The sequence below is a fragment of the Astyanax mexicanus genome, chromosome 18 (assembly GCF_023375975.1).
Source record: "Astyanax mexicanus isolate ESR-SI-001 chromosome 18, AstMex3_surface, whole genome shotgun sequence".
NCBI classification, from domain to species: Eukaryota; Metazoa; Chordata; class Actinopteri; order Characiformes; family Acestrorhamphidae; genus Astyanax; species Astyanax mexicanus.
In genome coordinates, this window is record NC_064425.1 from 22,118,103 (window position 1) to 22,139,677 (window position 21,575).

The 21,575-nt window shown below is 39.6% G+C and overlaps 1 protein-coding gene across 4 annotated transcripts in view; it reads right to left on the reverse strand.

Moving 5' to 3' along the window:
- fndc3a (fibronectin type III domain containing 3A) overlaps positions 1–21,575 on the reverse strand; it is a 99,513-nt gene that overhangs the window by 27,266 nt on the left and 50,672 nt on the right. For all 4 annotated transcript variants that reach the window (XM_007236717.4, XM_007236718.4, XM_022679350.2 and 1 more), the window contains 2 exons: positions 1,906–1,982; positions 1,533–1,785 (listed from right to left, as the gene is read on the reverse strand). In XM_007236717.4, the coding sequence (XP_007236779.3) occupies positions 1,533–1,785; positions 1,906–1,982 (330 nt within the window). The remainder of the gene's footprint in view (positions 1–1,532; positions 1,786–1,905; positions 1,983–21,575) is intronic.

Genomic DNA, 21,575 nt, shown 5'->3' on the forward strand with positions numbered 1-21,575 from the left:
GCTGCCATGGAGAACAAAAATCAACAACATTTTTTTTTTTTATTCATTTTGTTTTTTTGTCCCCAGCATTTTATTTTTTACTCAGTAACGGTGAGTTTTCCAATGTAGTGAAGTAAATTACTTGTGTCAAAATGTACTTGAGTAAAAGTAAAATTACCTATTTTAAAATCTACTTTAAAAATGAAAAATTACCCAATTACAGTAAAGTGAGTATATGTAATTAGTTACTTTCCACCTCTGGTTACACACTACATGACTGAGCAAGATATACTACACGTCCAAATTCCTTACGACACACCCCACCGTGCACGTTACTTATTGTGAACATTATGTTATACTCCGCACGTTCAAGGTGATCATTCAAATTTTCGACACACCACCGCTGTGCTAAAATCTCAGAGGCTCGTACGCCTGCTCTCGCCAAATGTGCTGTCTCTCCCTCTGTCTCACTCGCACCATCTCTGGCTAACTCGCGCTGTCTTTCTCTCACTTGTTCTGTCTGTCACTCTCTCTCTCAAAAAGTATTGTTTGGATATCAAAATATCGTATCGGTACCAAACAATTTTAAACGATACCCAGCCCTAGTCATCATGGTCTATACACATTACATGAAGAGCTGGAGGTAAGAAAGCTGCCTACAAATGGTGTAGCGGTATCAGACTCTAGCTGCTGCAATAGTGCCGACATTATATGATAGAACAAAGTTTGAATAAAATTTGAAAAAAGGCTTTGACTACTTTTTATTTGACCCATTGTGTGGTTTTCTTTTTAGATAATTTTTTTTAGTATTTTGAATCTAGCAGAAGGTAATGTGTATGGCTGCTGATGGAGTCAGTTCAGAGTTTACACTACCAATTCCGAATTCACCCAAAATAAGGTAGAAAAAAATTTGAACGTTTGATTTTTTGCTAATGAATTCAGACGCAATTTTAAGTCTGAAAATAGTCTTAGCCAATTATGCACTATATGCCTTTCACTCTGACTGCCAGCTCTGAATACACCAGAGTCTGCAGACTAGAGCCAACCAGCACAGACTAACCACAACTGGAAATCAGGGTTTAAATTGGGCAAACATTTTTGCAGTATACCAGTTTATCAGTGTGACCAAGATGTCTAACCAGTTTGATTAAAGTGCTCATATTCATAAAGTAGCACATACAGGGACAATATTTTAAAAACCACATCCATTGCTACCATTGAAAATCAATATTAGACGCAGAATGCCAAATATGGGAATAGCAAGGACTACAGATTAACACATAACTTCAGTGGTCTATTTCAAAACAGTAAAACAATTAGAGCTGACAAAAGTAGAAAACTGCAGAAAGTATTATAGTTAAATTAGTTCATTAAATGAATTAGAGCTGATAGCATTAACTGTTGGTTCTAATCAAGGTTAGAAATAATTGTTATTTGCAGCCTTTAATCTGTGTCATTTTGAATATTGGTCCTACTGACAGTTAGATCAGGGTCTTTGTGTGTGTGTGTGTGTGTGTGTGTGTGTGTGTGTGTTTATGCACATATATACTCACCCTGCTCTGAGTAAATGTGAGCTGGGTGGTACTGAGAGATGTACTGCGGATTCATGTCTCCCGTTCCGCCGGCCATGCCTGAGTACAGGTGAGAAGGATGAGGCATGATGGGATGATGAGGGTGTGGGATGAAGGCCTGCAGGTGGGCGTGGGGGGGTGGAGGGGGCGGGTGGTGCAGCGGAGAGTGGCCCCCCGGGTGGAACTCCGCCTGAGGTAAGACCAAAACACGCCTCACTCCATTCTCCTCAATGATCTAGGCAAGAGTGACGGACAGGAATGAAAAAGTCAAGTAAAAAACTGACAAGTAAAAAGAAAAAAACCAAACAAACTGGGGTTTAAGACAAGAACAGAACAGAAGTCCATGTGAACTAACTTGCTGAACGTATCCAGGAGGCACATAGATTGGAGGCACTGAACCATTTGGGGACATCATGGGAACCTGAGCAGGACCTGGAAATGCATCAAGATAAAAGGATTAGATTAACACTATACATAAACATCTTAAAAGTAGCACAATATTATACTGATCATGATGTTAATTTCTGTGTACAACACATTGACCATTATCAAAACTTATTTAAACATAAGCCTTATTTCACTGAAAACTCTGCATTTTTTTTTATTAAACAAAATTAAAAAAAATATATATATATATATATATATATATATATATATATATATATATCAGAATGTGCCTTACAATATAAGCTGTATGTCGCTATATTGACAATGTCTATAATGTATTTGTGCCAATATCTAAATACTGAATTCACTATTCAGATATTTAATACATTATGTTTTGTCCATGATGGAACGGCAGAGATAATTTACACGAACTAGAGATGAAAAGATTTATTGACCAGTTATGTATTAGATCAAGGCATTTTTTAATTCAAATATGCAGTCGAATGATGATTTAACAGATCTTGAGGGCTGGAGAAATCACACTTTATGATTCATATTTTAAAAAAATTAAATTGCTCTTGCAATTTGCAACATCTCAAGACTGTAGTTTTTCATTCAATCATACATTCGAAATACAAACAAAAAAGAGAGCAAATAAATAATAATAACCAGATTATCTGAAGTTTGAAAGTACTTTACTAGATGGTACACACTTTAAAAAGTTGAAGCAAAGTACTATCTATCATTTAGCAACAAAGGAAGAAAAAAAAAAAAAAAAAAACAGTGCTGTGCCATAATCTGAATCCAATTCCCAAGCACGTGCAATGGGTGGCAGTACAGGCACAACAGATTATGTTGGTGATTCCTGTATCTACTGTACCTGTAGGTTAAGCCTTATTTAATAAGAAAAATAAAAGCAATCAGAGGATAATTTGTTACGGTTGTTATGCTGCATGATGCATGTGACAGGAAAGGCCAGATTGGGACAGGGAGGCAGAATTCAGCACAACACCTGAAAAGGCGAACTGGCAAACCGACAACATTCCATAAACTGATTAGTGTCAAGTATAGGGTGACGTAGTTCATGAACATGATGATGACAGTACATAGCAAAGTTTCTTGATGTGCTCAGAAAACTGCAGAGTGAAACTGAAACCATCCAGACCAACGAATACAATGTAGCACATGAACCTTGGTACAGACGCGTGTAAAAAATATATATATAAATATTTATTTTTCGCATTATAAGGCACACTTTAAATCCTTTCATTTACCCAAAAATCATCAGTACACCTGATGTATGAATTCTACCAGTCAGGTTGAAATGAGCAGTAAAGCCACTCCTCTGAAGTGCTGCAGTATAGTTTAGTTCTATAGTTTAATTCTCCAGCTCCAAGACTCGAGACTGAAGCAGTATTAGCATTAGCCGCTAACAGCGCTAAGTGCTAGCTATTCCGCTGTTCAGAGGTGAGTATTATCGGCCTGTATCCTGCTGCTAACCCTGGATAGCACTGCTGCAGCACAATTAGCATTAGCCACCAACCGTGCTCAGCGCTAGCTGTTTCCCGGTTCAGAGGTGAGTATTGTTGGCCTGTATCCTGCTGCTAACCCTGGATAGCACTGCTGCAGCACAATTAGCATTAGCCACCAACCGTGCTCAGCGCTAGCTGTTTCCCGGTTCAGAGGTGAGTATTGTTGGCCTGTATCCTGCTGCTAACCCTGGATAGCACTGCTGCAGCACAATTAGCATTAGCCACCAACCGTGCTCAGCGCTAGCTGTTTCCCGGTTCAGAGGTGAGTATTGTTGGCCTGTATCCTGCTGCTAACCCTGGATAGCACTGCTGCAGCACAATTAGCATTAGCCACCAACCGTGCTCAGCGCTAGCTGTTTCCCGGTTCAGAGGTGAGTATTATTGGCCTGTAACCTGCTGCTAACCCTGGATAGCACTGCTGGAGTAGAATTAAAATAACTCACTACCCACGCTGTTAGAACAAGCTACGTGGGACGAACCGCTAGCTAATATCGCCCTGGCTTACCGAAACACTCAGTGTAGCGCTGTTGGGTGGCTAGCACATAGCTGCTAATGCTAATGATGCTACACCCAGCCTTAGTGGAAATCTGGAAATGCCTGGAAAAGTTTGACTTTAAAAGAAAATTTTGTTTGCTTAGCTTAGCTTTAGTGGTCTCGCCACCCAGTGACTGAATTAGAAGAAAAACGCTGAGAGAGAGAGAGAGAGATAGAGAGAGAAAGAGAGAGAGAGATAAAGAGAAATAGCGAGAGCAAGAGAGAGAAATAAAGCATGAACTGCTGTATCATACTACAGACCTGACAACATATTAATGAGATTGAATGTAGCGTGTCTTTTGAAGTCTTTAAGTTAAAACAGATATTTATCTGCACTTTTTTGCATAATTGTACAGATTATAACTCTTCTTTTTCCGTAAACATATGTGGTTTGCTGTGAACACTAACTACTGCTGACAGTGCAGTGCTGTGGAGGGGGGTAGGGGCAGACAACAGATGCTGTGTGGGATATTTCTGCTGTGTAAAATATCCTGACACAGTCAGAGGAAGTTCAGACATTACAGTCTGTAAAAGCTGCCTGAGGCTGGATACATTTCCTCCGCACATACACACGCAGAGCCAAAGCTGACACTTTTATTTTCAGAACAGCGGAAGCGTCGTGTATTATCACCAACACACACACACACACACATACACACACACTCTTGTTTCCTCTTGCCAAATAGTACAAATACTTGGGAAAGTGCAACAAATGACAAACTTGTAAGGTCCCACCTCGGCTGCCTGCGCAGGTGGTAGAGAACTCCTGTCCACATCTTAACACAACAACCTGTGAACAGCCTCCAGAGCACAGCATTACAAGCACATCGGCACAAAACGATAATCCTTACATCTTACAGAAGCAGTGCACGGATGGCATAATAATCAGGGAAAGGGAAAAGATTCTACTGGAACAAATGGTCAGTGTGGAGTTTAGAGAAATATAAAACTCAGACCTATAGACCTAAATACAGCTGAATGTCAAATAATGAACTTAATTAAATAATTAACTGTAAACAAAATGTGTCTCCTGCTGAAAGGAACATTAATACAATTTTTCTTTACTGTTTCTCTCCCTGACTAATAACATTCTCACATTTTGCCTCTTGCCACCTACTTATCTGCACCTACTTATACTCAATGCTAACATTATAGATATCTGTATGAAAGCAGTAACAGCCGCAGTCAGTCCCAGTATTCAGAGAATTGATGAAGAATCAGCAGACCATTGTGCACAGACCATGGGAAACCCATATTTTTCATAACCACAGGCTGAACATTATAAGTGAAAGATCTCAGGCTCTACAAGAAATCTATACATATGTCATTTACAGCAGGATGTTGGTGTGATGTAAAAGCATTAGTGGCAGTACAGTCACAAACATCAGAGTTCTCAGAGCTGTAAAACCATTCAGGCCACTCTGCCTCTACAAAATCAATACGCTGAGTTACAGCTGGCAGGCATGATGTAAAGTCATGCTGTGACTCAACAGACTAGTTAAAGACTTTGACAATTTAAGAACAAAACTCACTTTGTTTGCAACATGTCTTGTTTAGATTTTGTAAAAGGGGTGGGTTCTGTGAGAGGAGTATCAGGCACAATACTTCCAATCATTACATTAGAATAAATGATCATTCATGAGTAAGAAAATGTCTGGATAATTTTGGCTACCATAATGTTCGCACTTTAAGGCGCCTTATAATAATAAAAAAGACTTTATTTTAAAGTCAAATGAGCGCTGAAGGTTAATCTACACAGATTTCTCTCATGAAAACTTTTTATTTGGGTGAGTTAAGCACTTTTATTTATTTACAGTGAGCTAAGATTCCTGAAAAGCTGGAGCATTAGCATTAGCAGTTAACCACTCTAGCGGTTAGGAGTAGGGTTAGGAGCAGCCTACAGGCCAACAATACTCCCCTCTGAACAAGAAAATAGTGAGTGCAGTTAGTGGGGGATACTAATGCTGATCCAGCAGTGCTAGCTTGCTACCTCTGAATGGGGAAATAGTGGATAGCAGCTAATATTAATGCTGCTCCAGCCCCTGTTGCTGGAGAACTAAACTGAAACTCCTGAATAACACTGCAATTTGGCTTGACTGCTCCTTGACTGGTAAAATTCATACGCACTGGATTATAAGGTGCATTGATGATTTTTGGGAAAATTAAAGCATTTTCAGTGCGAAAAATATGGTATGTAGAGCAATAAACACAAATAAAATTATGTTTTTACATTTACAGATTTCAAGTCCTAAAACACAAATTAAGTTACTTAGTTCCTCCTTATAAATTTGACAGAAATAATTAAATTTTGTATCAAACTCTGTAACACATATAAAAAAGGGCAATTTAAGAACTACCTACTTTGTTGTCGACACAATAAACTTTCTTTAATGCAGTTTTGGCAACATGTGTTAACTTCACCTTTAAGCTGCACTCAAATTTTAAAAACGAACCTGAATATTAATTGTGTCTTTCACACAGAATTTTGACTGTGAGCAAAAGCATACAGGGAGCAGAGATAGGGAAAAAAAGAGCGGACATTTACGAGAGCTATGGAGTTTCTAGCCCCAGAGCACAGAATGCAAAAGAAATATTGCACCCACTACATTCAAAATCATACTAGTTTTCATGATCCGAAAAAATCTTACTTGCTGTGAAAGGGCCTTTACTTGAAAATGTACACAAAAACTGAACCAGTGGCAAATTCTGAGCTTTGGTTTTCTAGTGGGAAGACATTTTTATGGTGGTCTTCGTCAAAATCACGAAACACATTAGCGTACGCGCAACTCTTAATAACGACAGATGAGCAATGAAAAGAGTGATAAAACAATGAATCTGAAAAAGCTTTTGCAGCCTCACATATTAGATTTAAATTTTTTTGTAGTCCATCTTTCAGGTCTAATGGAGACAAACCTGAAAAAGTCTGGGCAGTTGCATAATTATTCAATTACAGACCAATAATTGAACGCCCACATGTGAAGACCAATGTGCTTCATCCAGTGCAGCGTGAAAGGAATCAAAACAAATGAGAAAGATACAATGTAACAAAAAAATCACGCTCTGGGCTTTAGCACATGAACTGGATTTGAATACAACCTAAAAAAAAGAAAAAAAGAAAAAAAAGAATAATAAAAATCTGTACGCTTAATTATGAGCCACAGTTCCTTTAAAAGCAAAGATTTCACACGTCTGTTAGAAAGACAGACAAACCATTATCTCTTTACTTTGATGTGGAGTGCTGTGGGACCTTTGAAGCCTGATTTGGAGACACTGAAGCTGCTTAACTGATGTGCAGTGAGTCAGTCTGATCTAACAGGTAAGTGCACCTGAAGAAAAGGCTGAATTGAGGGGAAAAAAAAACATAGGTTTTAATGTCCCTTGATCCGAAGACCTTAACGCTAAAAAACGGCCAGTATCAATCAGATGTTTTTACAGCTAATAAATCCAAACAATTTAGGTAATGCCTGCTATTAATTAATATTGAAGCATAAATGTTTAGTTAATAGTTTATATAATTTGATATCTTAATACAGTTTGACTGACTAATTCATTCATTCAGCTACCAGTTATTTTAAAGCAGCATTGTGCGAGAACTGTCATGTATTGCACTTCAGTTGCCCCTAGGGTTGGGCAATTTAATAAGAATTCCTCCAAACTGACGCCAAGCTCTAAACTCAAAACCTCCAACCAAAGTTCTAACCTAATTTTGTAATACTGTCAATCATTTTTCTCTTAATATTTTTTTTTACTGGGTGTTTATGCTTATGCACTGTCCCGCTTGTGCAGTCTGCAACATTGAAGCACCATGCAATAGAACTGAAACATTAAAGCCCTATCTGGATGGGATTTGTTTCTCAGGGGGTCCTGGGGTAGTTTTCTCTTTTATGGGGGGGTCCTCTGTGATTTATTTCTGTCCAGAACGATCATGTATGTGTTTTTCTCAGATGTCCTTTGAGAAAATTACAGGCTGAATTACCTACTGTTTTTTTGCTCAACTCTGTGGTCCTCCGGTAATTTTATTCCTGTCTGTATGCACATCCCTAAAACAGAACGCATTTAATAAAATAGCTATTTTGACCACTGCCATACACTGTAATTTTTCAATTGCAATCCAGAAGCAATAATTGCTCTAAATGACAATATTTTTATTTGGAATTTGGGAGAAATTATTTCAGTAGTTTATAGAATAAACTAACAAATTCATTTTACACAAACTTATACCTATAAACAGCAAAATCAGAGATACTGATTCAGAAACTGAAGTGGTCTCTTAATTTTTTCCAGAGCTGTATTTTAGACAAAATAATGCCCCAGAATAGATAAACAATACTGTTCTAATTCTAATTGTACATATCTTAGAACAGAAGAGGGGAAAATGAAAAACAGTCTATACAAAAAGCACAAGCTTTCCTATTCCAATGTAAAATATTTTCACTAAGCAGACTGGTGCTTAGAGGACGCCAGAGAGCACTCTGCTAGAACACTGTGGTAAAAAAAAAAGAATTGGAAATGGAATAGCCATAAAAACAATACAATCAATTAGCCTAGAATGGCCCAAAACACCACTTCAGATCAGGACAACACTAATAATAAAAAAAAACACATACACAAGATAACTCCACAAATAAGCAAGCAAGAAGCATTCTCAGCTACACAAAACTACTTTGAGCCAAAGAGAAAGACTATTAACTTTAGATTTACAGCACTACAACAAGAAAGTGCTGGAAAGGTCAGAACCACACCTGTCTGTTTCACAGAGTTTACAAGGGAGGTAAATAGATAAGAGTCATGAAAAAGCTCTGGACAGAGAGATTTCAGCTGCAATAAATGAAAGGAGAAACAAACTAAAGGGCTGAGAGATGAGAAACAAGAAGCAAAAGGGGTCAGTCTAGACCAAGTAAAATTAATGGTACGAAAAAGTGACAGGACGTAAATTTCAGTAGTAAGAAATAGACAAAAAGAGACAGATATAAAGATAGAGAGACATATAAAGGAAGGAGAGTGAAATTGAGGAAAGGAATAGAAGTGTTTTTTTAATGAAAAAGGGGAAAAAAACCCACCCACACTTTTACATCAGACTGACGCACAAGCACTGACAGATCAGACATAAAAGGCCACATCCCCCTCCCTCCCCTTCTCCCTCACACCCCTCCCCTCCCCTCACGCACACACACACACACACACACACACACACACACACACAGCCAGGCTGCTGCTGCTGCTGCTGACGTGGAGCCCAGTGCCAGCCTTCCAGAGGAGGCATCAACAAACACAGAGCGAGACAAACACAAACACATACACTCACACGCTCTCAGACACACACAGACAGAAAACACAGCAGCAGAGCCAAAAATAAGCTCCAACTCCAAATAAACTCCAAAACTCTTAACTGTTACCCACAGATAGAAAAAAGGAGAGGCAGACAGAGAGAGAGAGAGAGAGAGAGAGAGAGAGAAAGAGAGGGAGAGAGAAAAGTGGGCCTTCCCTTTACCAAGTACAAATTATGGAGGAAAAAAAAAAAAAAGAGATTTATTTTCTTTAAATAAACCATGATATCAAGCCGGAAGCCTTTGGAGACATCTAGTATTATATATCAATATCAAACATCAATGCTTTAGTTTCATTTGTATTGCTTAATATAACAATAAGCTGCTATGCTTACGCCAAACGCCAAATGTTTCCCCCATTTAGTGATCATCCTAAACTATCTTTAGCACGGGACGGGATTAGTTTCTCAGGGGGACGTCTGTGAAGAATATTTCACACTACTACTCAGTGATGAAACTCTTGCACCCGGAGTGCAATTGAAAAAACAGGAGGACCAGTGAGTTTCTTGGCTTTCTCGGTCACATGACATCGCGTTCAGTAGCTCCTCCATTTCCACTTGCTGTTGTGTTTACGTGGATCTCCGTGGAGAGCTCGCAGACCTCCGAATAGTAATCGAATCGAAGCATAAGGTGCCTAGAGACTCCCACCCCTTACTACAATACTTTATATACCCAACACTCCCCTATACTATCCTGTTTATGCTCTATACGACTTTATACGTCCCTTTACTCCTTACATTGTCTCCAAATCCTTTTACTCTCTATCATTTTATACTAACCTGTACTGTCTACACTGCCATTTACTGTACTGAACTCCCCTACATAATAGCTTGTGTAAAGCAATAGCAATGCTCAGGAAATTACCAACCCTATGGATGGTCAAATCAGTACATGCAGCACTTCAAATGGTTGCTTTTCGCATTCTAAAATTTTGAATACAAAGCTAATTCTGACAATGGCTCTGAGCTGATCTTACAGAACTATATGGTGTGTTTGTTCCTCCCAGGGTAAAATGGACATTATTGGGGTGGCACAGAGATTGAGCCCTTTTTATGTGTGCCACTGGCATCCCTCAAATTCTAACAAAGCAAAGAGCTGTCAAGAGCTGTCAAGAAACCCTAGTTTTTTAATACCTTCAATTTGCTTGCTGCGATGCCAATCAATCACAGGAGCATATGTCATATGGCTTAGCGAGTGAAACAACAGCCAACAGTTTCCATCCCAATGTTTGACAAAGTTTCCCAAAGTTCTGGACAATTATAAAATTATGGCCGGGGAAAATTAGTCTGTTTTTTAAAGCAGTTTTCTTTAATTCACAAAAAAATATTTGATGGAAAACCTGCTAATAAGTAAACAGAAAAAAATGTATTGAAGATTAAAAATAAAAAGTAAGTGAGAGAACAAAGGAAGAAAAAGAAAGAATAATGTCCACATAATGGTAAATCACAAGCTGTACACTGTGAAAGGGCAGCTCTGCATTAGGGGTGGGCGATATGACACGAAAATAACATCACAATATCTAAATATTTCATGGATAATGATACTCTATGTGATATGACAAAACACTGAATTAAAAAAATATTTCAAGAATGCACAACTGTAACAAAATAAAAGTTGAATTTTATTATTGCATACAATATGATATGGCTCACCCCTAACTGAGATATTTAAAAATACAAGATTTGTAACAGAAGTCAATGATCCAGAATGTTATGATACTAATAATGCACTTCATATATCCATCAAATAAATGATACTGGACAGATATAATCTGTCTCTAGTAGATACATAATGGTAAATATGACGGTGGGAACTTTTTCTTTTGCTAAAAAACAGCAAACATGTAGGACCCTGATGTTAAATATTAATTAAAGGTGGGTGATTAGGCACAATATTTAAGGGTTTAATAATGTTTACAATAAAAAAAAACTTGTGGGAGCTATAATATTGCATATGATTCAATATGGCACACCCCTACTCCACATAATGTCCAGTCCTGATAGCCGAACACCTCTGCGGTTCATATGTGAAAACAGCTAAGTTTTGAGCTTGAAGATCCTCTTCTGTTCAGCAGATGGGTAAGAGCTGACTGGACCCTTTGACCAGTCACCAGCAATCCTGCATCTGTGTTACTGGTCAGGATCGGTTAGCTGGCAGCGAGAGAACGTGGGAGAGTTGAGAGAGAAATAGAAAGATGAAAGAACACGCTCTCCTTTTGGACACGTCTGCCTGTGTCCCTGGAAGCCGTCCTGACACGGCTCTTAATTACAGCTAATCCAGAGTAAAACACTGCAGGAGAAGGCCCCCCTGCAGGAGTCCAATTACAAATGCCCTCAAATCATTAAAGCAAACACAATCTCACCAATCGCTCCTCTACAGCAAATGCTAATACCACAAACACCGCCAACGCACAGCCGCCTCCGACTTAACCCGTCTCTTAAACTGCCGGAACCGACAGAACTGTTCTTTTATTTTAGGGGTCCTTGCACTTGTCATAATCATTTAGTGTTTATGGGAGTATTTTAGCTGAAGTGAATAATGTAGAGTAAAATAAATGAAGAACATACTCTACTTTTTGAGTGTAATCCTTCCCCTTGGAACAAAGCTACAAGAGGAAAGGAGTGAATTCCTCCTGCTAACAACTAAGACAACCCTGCAAGCATACACATCTCTGGAAAAAACAGCTAAAAATGGAGAAAACCACCTAAAAATGATGAGTTTCTTTGATTGTACCAAACAGAAAACGTCTAGAATATAATCAAGAGAAAGATAGATGATCACAAGCCATCAAACCAAGCTGAACTGCTTGAATTTTTGCACCAGGAGTGGCATACATTTACCCAAATGCAGTGTGTAAGACTGGTGGAGGAGAACATGCCAAGATGCATGGAAACTGTGATTAAAACCAGGATTATTCCACCAAATAATGATTTCTGAACTCTTAAAACTTTATAAATATGAACTTGTTTTCTTTGTACTTATTTGAGGTCTGAAAGCTCTGCATCATTTTTGTTATTTGAGCCATTTCTCATTTTCTGCAAAACAAATCTCTACAAAACAAAACAAAGCTCTAAATGCCAAAAAAAATGGAATTTGGGAGAAATGTTGTCCGTAGTTTATAGAATAAAAAAAAATGTAGTTTTACTCAAACATATAACTATAAAAAGCAAAATCTGAGAAACTGATTCAGAAACTTAAGTGGTCTCTTAATTTTTTTTCAAGAGCTGTATAGGGGTGTGACGATATCTCGTGGCACGAGATCTCGCGAGATTAAATGTGACGATATTTCTCGTCAAGCTTTAACCTGTCTCGCGGGGGAAAAAAATAGTTTAGTGTGGACTTTTTAAGCGGGATCTGGCAACACAGCAGTACTGTTTTTGGTGTATGCAAACGTAATATCAGCGCCCCCGGGGGGGAGGGGGTGGAGGAGATACGTTCTGTCATTACTAGCCCACCGCGCTCCGCAAAACCAGCAAGCTGATTGGCTGTTTCTCCTGAGAGAAAATTTATTTGGGGCTTTCATTTGGCGCCCCCTTTAGTGAAGCGCCCCTATGCGTCGCATAGGCTGCATACCCCCTTTTTAAGTTGTATATCGGGCTGCATTTTGGCTCCAGTGGAAACAATAAACGGTAACACAGTGACCAACAAGACACAAAACATGTAAATACTGTAAGTAAATCCTACACATGACTGTTTCATAGGCAGTTGTACTAATCCCTTAGCTCTGTACTGTATTTAAAAAATGTTCTGTCACTGTTTGCACTTCAAGCATAGTCTTAATATGACTGGTTATGGTTATGCATAGTTAAATTACAAGAGATTTAGGAGGAAAAAAAACACAAACCATAGGCTTAATATGACTGGTTTTGGTTTGCACTTATTGTTTGCACTGTATAAGTTTTATTTTTATTTTTTATTCTTATTTTTTATTCTTATGTTTTATTCTTATTTTTATTTCTATTTCTTATATAATCAATGTGTGAGAGAAACCAGTCTGTCAAATTTGCGTTATATGATTTTGTCAAACAAAACTCTAGTTTCCAAGCCATTTTTCAATTCTTTAAAATTTTATTTTAAAATCTTGTCTCGTCTCGTTCTCGTGAACCCAATATCGTATTTTGTCTCATTTCGTGATATTAGTGTCTCGTCACACCCCTAGAGCTGTATATAGCTGATATAAAGCAGTGGAGTGCTTAGATTCAGTAACCTAGCTGCTGGTTAATTTGTTAATATTGTATTTCTGCAGAAACAGAGCAGGCAGTGCAGCAATTATTTATTATTGTCCATTCTTTACTTCTTCTGTAATAGGGAAAGTTATTTAGCTAGCCCCTAGACTTGTACTCACAAAACAGAGGGGTAAGGTTAAATGGTAGGGCCAAGGGGTGAAATGGGATTAGGCCTATAAATCCAAATGTTTTGGACAATTCCTACAAAAGTATTGCCAATAGACTATGTATTGCATGTAATGCTATACATGAGTTCTCTGGAATTATGATAACCTTTTAAGAGGGGTACAGAATTACACTCAACAGGTAAAATTTTGCACATGGATGGCTTTGAATAATGTGGCAAAGTAAATATAGTTCCAGACCTGCAAATATAGTTGTGCAGTGCGAGTCGGTAAGCGAGTCCATTTTACCCAGAGCAAAAAGGGCTTGAGTGAAAACAGCTGTAGAAAATATGCTGCGGCCTTAACACTGACCATTTACTGCAGCAATATATGTGACATACTAAACACAAACAGAAAAATTGTATGCACTTTGATGGCTTCACGTAAAAAGTTTGCTACTTCTGCGATGCACCCTGATGCTGCACTTATCTGGACCTGAGGACAGGATGATCAGAGCTCTATAGAACAGAGTAAGAAGCTTTCTGTCAGGCTACTAAGAGAAGGGTCGACTTCAATGAAGAACACTGTATGTTTATGCAATTCTGAACCTGGATGTTGAATAATTCATCGCATCCGCCAAACGCACCACGACGAGTGCCCCAGTGACATCTCGCAAGTCCGGTGACGTCCGTCACTGACCCCAAGAGGAAGTGCAGGAAGGACAGCACATGTTTATGAAACAGAGCCCCGACTCCTTCACTTCTGGCCCTTGGTTTTGCATAAAAAGGAAGAGACTAAAGTAAAAGAGGAAACGAGGAAAACAGAAGGCGGAGAGACTCTGGAGGATAATTTGTCTGATTCCCTGGATAGTATTCAATGGGGGAATGCGGCGAGGCTAATTCATTCATCAAGTCCGTGCGGATTTATTAGCGATGTGCACAGCATCCTCCCCCCAGCAAGCCGTTACACAAAGCCAATCTACATAAAGGGGTGGTGATGTAACTCGTGGAATTGTCTTGGAAAGAAGCTCGGAGACAAACTCCTCCTAGAAGTACTATCACCACCACATAAACAACTGGCACATGGATCTACACCTCCCCGCTCGCCTGCTTGCTTGCTTGTTTGCTTGCTCCGTTCGACTTCAGTCTTTCTTTCTCTTCTCCATCTCTCTCTCTCTCTCTCTCTCACTCTCACTGCTTCCCTCCTTCCCTCCCTCCAGGCAGCAACAGCAGAGAGGGATGAGTCACCGACTAGTTTATTCTCAAAGCTACGGACTGCAGATGCTGTGAGTGAACTCGGTGTGTGTACGCGAGTGTGTGTGTGTGTGTGTGTGTGCGTCTGAGATGTAAAGGGTACAGAGTCGAGTTTGCAGCGACGCAAAAGGCCGAATGCCATCAAGTCACATGGCCCTGTTTTGACTACACACTCCACTCTCGTGTGTACGTCCATGTGTACCACTGTTTCAGAAAGGGCTAATTTGTTAATCCACGGCTAAAGAATAACCCCTGCACTCCTCCGTGTCACTTATTGATGTTTAGTGCAGGAGAGTGTGCACATTAGCCCTGTGGCTCGAGTCTAAAGCAAGAACCCCACTGCCGGTCTAGACGTGGTGACCTCTGTAAAGGACAGCGCAGATGGCTGAGTGGCTAATGCTAGAGTGCTGAGAGCTGGACGCTCGCTTTAGTCATAAGCAGAACACTCCAGCGAGAAGGCCTAATAAAAACACCCACATAGAGTCCACTCAAAGGGCATGCTCTGGCTTTCACTCACACACTCACTGAGCCAGTGTATGTTTGCTTGCGCACACACAAACGCACACAAACACACGCAAACCAGTGAACAGTGCCCAACTTCAAAAATCTTTCAAGTTGTTCCCAGCTTCTCATTTGCATAACTCCTGCTGTGGCTCTCTACACAAGCACGTGTTTGCATCGACTTCGTATAAATACTACAAAAGAGCATGTAAAAGAATTTTGTAGCATATTTCAACATAAAAATGGAGTTTAATTAAAGTGAGTAGTGCTTTTCTATTCCTACACAGTTGGTCACGGCCACAAAATGTAAATTTTTGGACTATACAGCCCTCTATCAAGTATAACATTATGACCACCTCCTTCTTTTTAAAGGAGAACTCCGTTGTGAAATTGACTTTTGGTGTAGTAAAACACCAAAAAAAAACCAAAGAGTAGTAACCATTGTTAAATATCCCACCTTTCCAAGATCCAGCAATTTTATTCCATTTGTCCAAACACCCTTCAGACAGAGAGATATGGGGCATATTCTTGCCCCTGCAGATACATCACTTTTTATACCGTTATTCAGGCTCAAAGCAGCTCCACACCTCAGTGGTAGAATCCGGAGAGCCCTGACATTTGAAACAAGGCATTAAGATCTTTAAAAGTGCACAAGAAGTTTCTAAAAAAAAAATCACTGTTTCAACCCTTAGCGTGACCTACATACATAAAGGAAATGGTTGTTGACTTCAGGAGAGCACAACACACCCACTCTCCACTCAACATCGACGGGTCCTCTGTGGAGATTGTTAAGAGCACCAAGTTCCTTGGTGTCCACTTAGCAGATAACCTCACCTGGACCCTGAACACCAGCTCTACAGCCAAGAAAGCCCAGCAGCGTCTCTACTTCCTCCGGAAGCTGAGAAAGGCCCATCTCCCTCCACCCATCCTCACACTCTTCTATAGAGGGACCATTGAGAGCATCCTAAGCAGCTGCATCACTGCCTGGTTTGGGACCTGCACCGTCTCTGACCGCAAGACCCTCCAGCGTATTGTGAGGACAGCTGAGAGGATCATTGGCGTCTCTCTCCCCTCCATCACGGACATTTACACCACCCGCAGCATCCGCAAAGCAACCAGCATTGTGAATGACCCCACTCATCCCTCACACGAACTGTTCTCCCTCCTGCCTTCGGGAAGAAGGTACCGCAGCATTCGGTCCAGCACAACCAGATTCTGCAACAGCTTCTACCCCCAAGCCATCAGACTCCTCAACTGCAGAGACTGAACTGATGGTTTTTCTGTACATGCACACACACTCTTACCCCACTTTTCTAGTGCACCACAACGGAATCTCTGTGCTGTTTAATCCGTTGCAACATCAGAGACACCACTTATTCATAGCTTTACTAATTATCTGAGTGATATGTCAGGTAACACTTAGCTTTGCAAGCCGCTACATACAAACTTTTTTGAGTGGAGTACAGCTGATAGTTGAATTGGATCAAGGACAGATCACATGCTCACCACAAATGAATGAATGAGGACGGACAGAGACCACCTCTTCTGAAAGGCCTTTGTGTGGTGTGTTTGGTCTGAGGTTACTGTTTTCATACCTGTCCAAGCTAATCACAGCAAGAGTGAAAATGAATCAGGGCCAGATTTAACTGAAGCGCAGGTGTGAAAAATGCTCCAAGATAAAATTAAGATAGAATAAGTGGATGAATTTTAATTTATGAAGTGTGATAAGCACATGTATTTAAAATGCATTGCAGGCAAGTTTAACTTTAACCGATTTAACTGATTATTATAATTATGGCTTACAGCTAATGAAACCCCTTTCCTTTTAATGTTATTTAAATTTCTAGAGATGAACCTGTACACAGATAAAACTCCAACTCTCCAACATAACACAAGGTACACATGCTATATCTGGTGCTTTTGCAGATGCCAAAGAAGACTGTGGCCCGCTGGGAAAATTAATCTGACCATCTGCCTACAGCATGGGTCAACAATTTAGCTCAGCAACAGGGAGCTTATTCTTATGCCAAAGACAAGCAAAGCCACAAACATCAGACTGAATTGAGATTTGCGGTTTTAAACACATATATTAAAGAGTATATACAATGTCAGCATTAATAGGAATTAATCATTTTAAGCTCTCACAACAGTCTGGAAGTGTAATTTGCTCTTTGGGACTCTTTTGGAACATACGTGTTACACATGTGTTGAGGGCTAAAAATCTCCACCCAAACATCCTCCACAAAACATGTGTGTGGAGTGCAAACACACTAGAAAGTTCAGGAAGAGCAGTGCAACTATTTTTCGACAAGCTTGAAGCTGCTATTTTAAAGTACAATTTTTAAGTCATATTTACAAACATTTTACAGTTAGGAAGTGTAATTTCAGGGGGACATCTGTGAAAAATATTTCCTAATTCTACTCAGTTATAAAACTCTTGCATACGGACTGAATAAAAAAAAAACAGGAGGCCCAGTGAGTTTTGGCTTTCTTGGTCACGTGACATTGTGTCAGGTTTTGCACATGGAGCACGATGGTGGTGTCTAAGTGTTCTAAAAGACAGGATTTTTTTGGGACACTTTACATGTGTTAAATGCTGAAATATCTGTGCCACCCCTTCCATGTCCACAACACGTTTGTGTGGAGTGCAATTAGGACAAAAAAAAAACTATTTGGGGGGAAATGCATTACCGGACATTGTGTCTGGTGGGATTCAAACCACCAGACTTGCAGAGATTATATCAGTCAAATACCGGCATTTACCGGCTTAAGGTTTAATCTAAATTCTGGTGGCTAATTTGTGGTCAGTGTTGTGCTGGAAAGTCCATTTGTGAGTAAGCTTCCAGTCAAAGCTTAAAAACACAAGCATGCAAAACCTACCGCCTCCGTACAGCACACATAGGGTGAGGCAGCTTTTAGCAGAATGTGATGACTGTGCTGTTTGGTTTAAATGGTTCACCCCTCACCAGCCTGGTACAAATTCTGCAATAAAAGCCTCCACCTTTTTCCACCTTGTCATCTTTCCACAATCCTGCCTCTTCTTATTAAGCACAAAAGATATGCAGCTTTTGGCCTGCACGTGGCATTTACGCACTTCCCTCTACTAAAAATACATGAATGAATCCAGAAATAAACCTGGGGTGGAAACGTGGGGAGATGCAGATCTCACTGCTGCCTCCGGCTCATTCTAAGGTTAGGGGTTAAATACAACACACACCCCTCCCCCCTGCTCTCCACACCATGAGCGGTGAGTCATCAATCCGCCGGCGTCACTGACAGACAAGCGCTCCACGCCAACACCACGCCAGTTTGCACCAGCTCCACTCTTCCACACGCCACTCCTCACCACTCGCTCCCCCCAGTAAAGGAAAGGCACGTCCAAACGCCGGGCGTTTGGACGTGCTTATCGTTTTAGTCGGGAAAAATGTGCTATTCACGCTGAGTGCTTACTGGAAAAGTCAGAGGTTATCCACTGTGGGGAAGTGATCTCTCCGCAACACATTATACCACATCCTCATCCTCACACAGCACGGCATGCCAGCTTCCAAGTGTGAAAACAGCATGACAAAGATATTTCAGGTATGCTTCTGACGTTTCACCGTCAGTATGTGGTGAAGACACAGAGTATTGGTACAGTGAAGTTAAAGTATAGGCTACATGCAGTTACAATTAAATGTGGGTTTTAAAAATTTATTTTTCGTACAACAGCTCTGGAAAAAATTAAAAGGGACCACTTCAGTTTCTGAATCAGTGGTCAATTTATAGGTTTAAGTAAAATATTTTTTTGTCATTTAGAGCATTTATATGCAGAAGAGAAATGGCTGAAAAAAAAATAATGCAAAAAAAAAATAATGCAAAGAAAACAATTTCATATTCATAAAGTTTTAAGAGTTCAGAAGTCAATATTTGGTGGAATAACCCTGGTTTTTAATCACAGTTTTCATGCATCTTGGCATGTTTTCCTGCATCAGTCTTACTCACTGCTTTTGGATCATTTATGCCACTCCTGGTGCAAAAATGTAAGCAGTTCAGCTTGGTTTGTTGGCTTGACTCGTCTGAAATGTTTTTTTGAAGAACTACAGCTTTAAGAATTACAAGTATAGGTCTCTGCAGACCGGAGTAGTGGGCGCGGCGAAAGTTATGGGCGTGTCCAAAGGTACGGGCGTGTCGGAATGTGGTGTATGCAATAGAGTGGGCGTGTCAAAACTTTACTCCTAAAAAGGCTTAAACACACTTATAATAATCACAACTCTACCAATTTTACCCGATTTTCACACGGTTTGGTTTGTTACATACAGCAGAGATGCAGTAATGATTCAAGACGCTGTGACACATTACAAATACCTGATTTCATGCTGAAATACTTTATATTATGCTCTTTAACAAAGACAGACATATGGCCTGGCATATTAAATATTTATATGTACATAGACACAGACACACACACACACACACACACACACACACATATATGTATATATTATATGCAGTTTTCAGACTTTAAACAATGCAAAGAATTATTGATTACATTCAACAGGTTAAATATTAAATTAATTGTATATATATATATATATATATATATATATATATATATATATATATGTGTGTGTGTGTGTGTGTATATATATGTGTGTGTATATATATATATATATATATATATATATATATATATATATATATATATATATATATATATATATATATATATATATATATAATTATTTATGCACTTATTAATATGCCATACCATATGTCTTTGTTAAAGAGCATAATATAAAGCATTTCAGCATGAAAGCACATATTTGTAATGTCTCAATCTCATTTATTTTCCCTAAACTGCCTTCTCATCTCCAGTGTCTAACCTCAACAGTTCATTCTCTCTGTGCTAATATTGGCACATTTTTTTATTATAGCAATTGAGTAGTTGAGTCTTGTACCATCACTGATCTCACAGACTGGCTGGCTGTAATATGGACAACATGGAAGGCACGGTTTGGACGACAGAATGGAAAAAAATGGAGCTTTAGTTTTACACATTCTACAAATATTTAAGTTTTGGGTCAGGTACGGCAAAAACCCACAGACCAACATGCGTGTGATGCGAGATCTGCAGCTAGTGGTTGAATGTATTTTTGCTAATGCACTCCCTCTATACTTGGGGAGTTATTTACATTTTTACTTCATAACACAAATAGAATTATGACCTCCTTATTTAGGATAGATATACACATGCATTTGTTGACAAGCTGAGACTTGTGGACATGTGGACTCGTGCAGTAGAGTAATAATACAGGATTGAACACAAACATACAGGGGTTGGACAATGAAACTGAAACACCTGGTTTTAGACCACAATGATTTATTGTCCCTACGGACAGTTCTGTTAGAAACAGGAGTGCGCACATTGAATTCTGCCGTGATTTGGGCAGCAGTGGATTTATGTTTTTTTGGATAAAATCCGGGTTAGCACCCGAACATCCCTTTCAGACAGCTTCCTCTTGCGTCCCCAGTTAATCCTGTTGGATGTAGTTCGTCCTTCTTGGTGGTATGCTGGCATTACCCTGGATACTGTGGCTCTTGATACATCACAAAGACTTGCTGTCTTGGTCACAGATGCACCAGCAAGACGTGCACCAACAATTTGTCCTCACATATAATGTTGTGTGCACTGCAATATTTTAAACAGAACTGTGCTCTTACCCTGCTAATTGAACCTTCACACTCTGCTCTTACTGGTGCAATGTGCAATTAATTAAGATTGGCCACCAGGCTGCTCCAATTTAGCCATGAAACCTCCTACACTAAAATGACAGGTGTTTCAGTTTCATTGTCCAAACCCTGTAGTTTAGTGCTTTGCAGAATTATTACGCAGGTAATAATGAGAGAGAGGCATGAGAGGCTTCTTGCAGCTCCACCAAAACTATACAGTGCAGTTTGCAGCGTTTCAGCCTATAGAAGCAATGTGGAGCATCAACATAACTTTGAAGCTGATATTTTTTTTTTTAGGTAAAACTGCTACAGAACTTTCAGTTCTCCCACTGAAAGGCAGCACTGATTGGCAGTCTGTAGGTAAAATGCAACGTAACAAACAAATGAACAGTGCAGTAATGCTCACACAGGGCACTAAGTACCGTATTTTTCGGACTATAAGGCGCACCGTA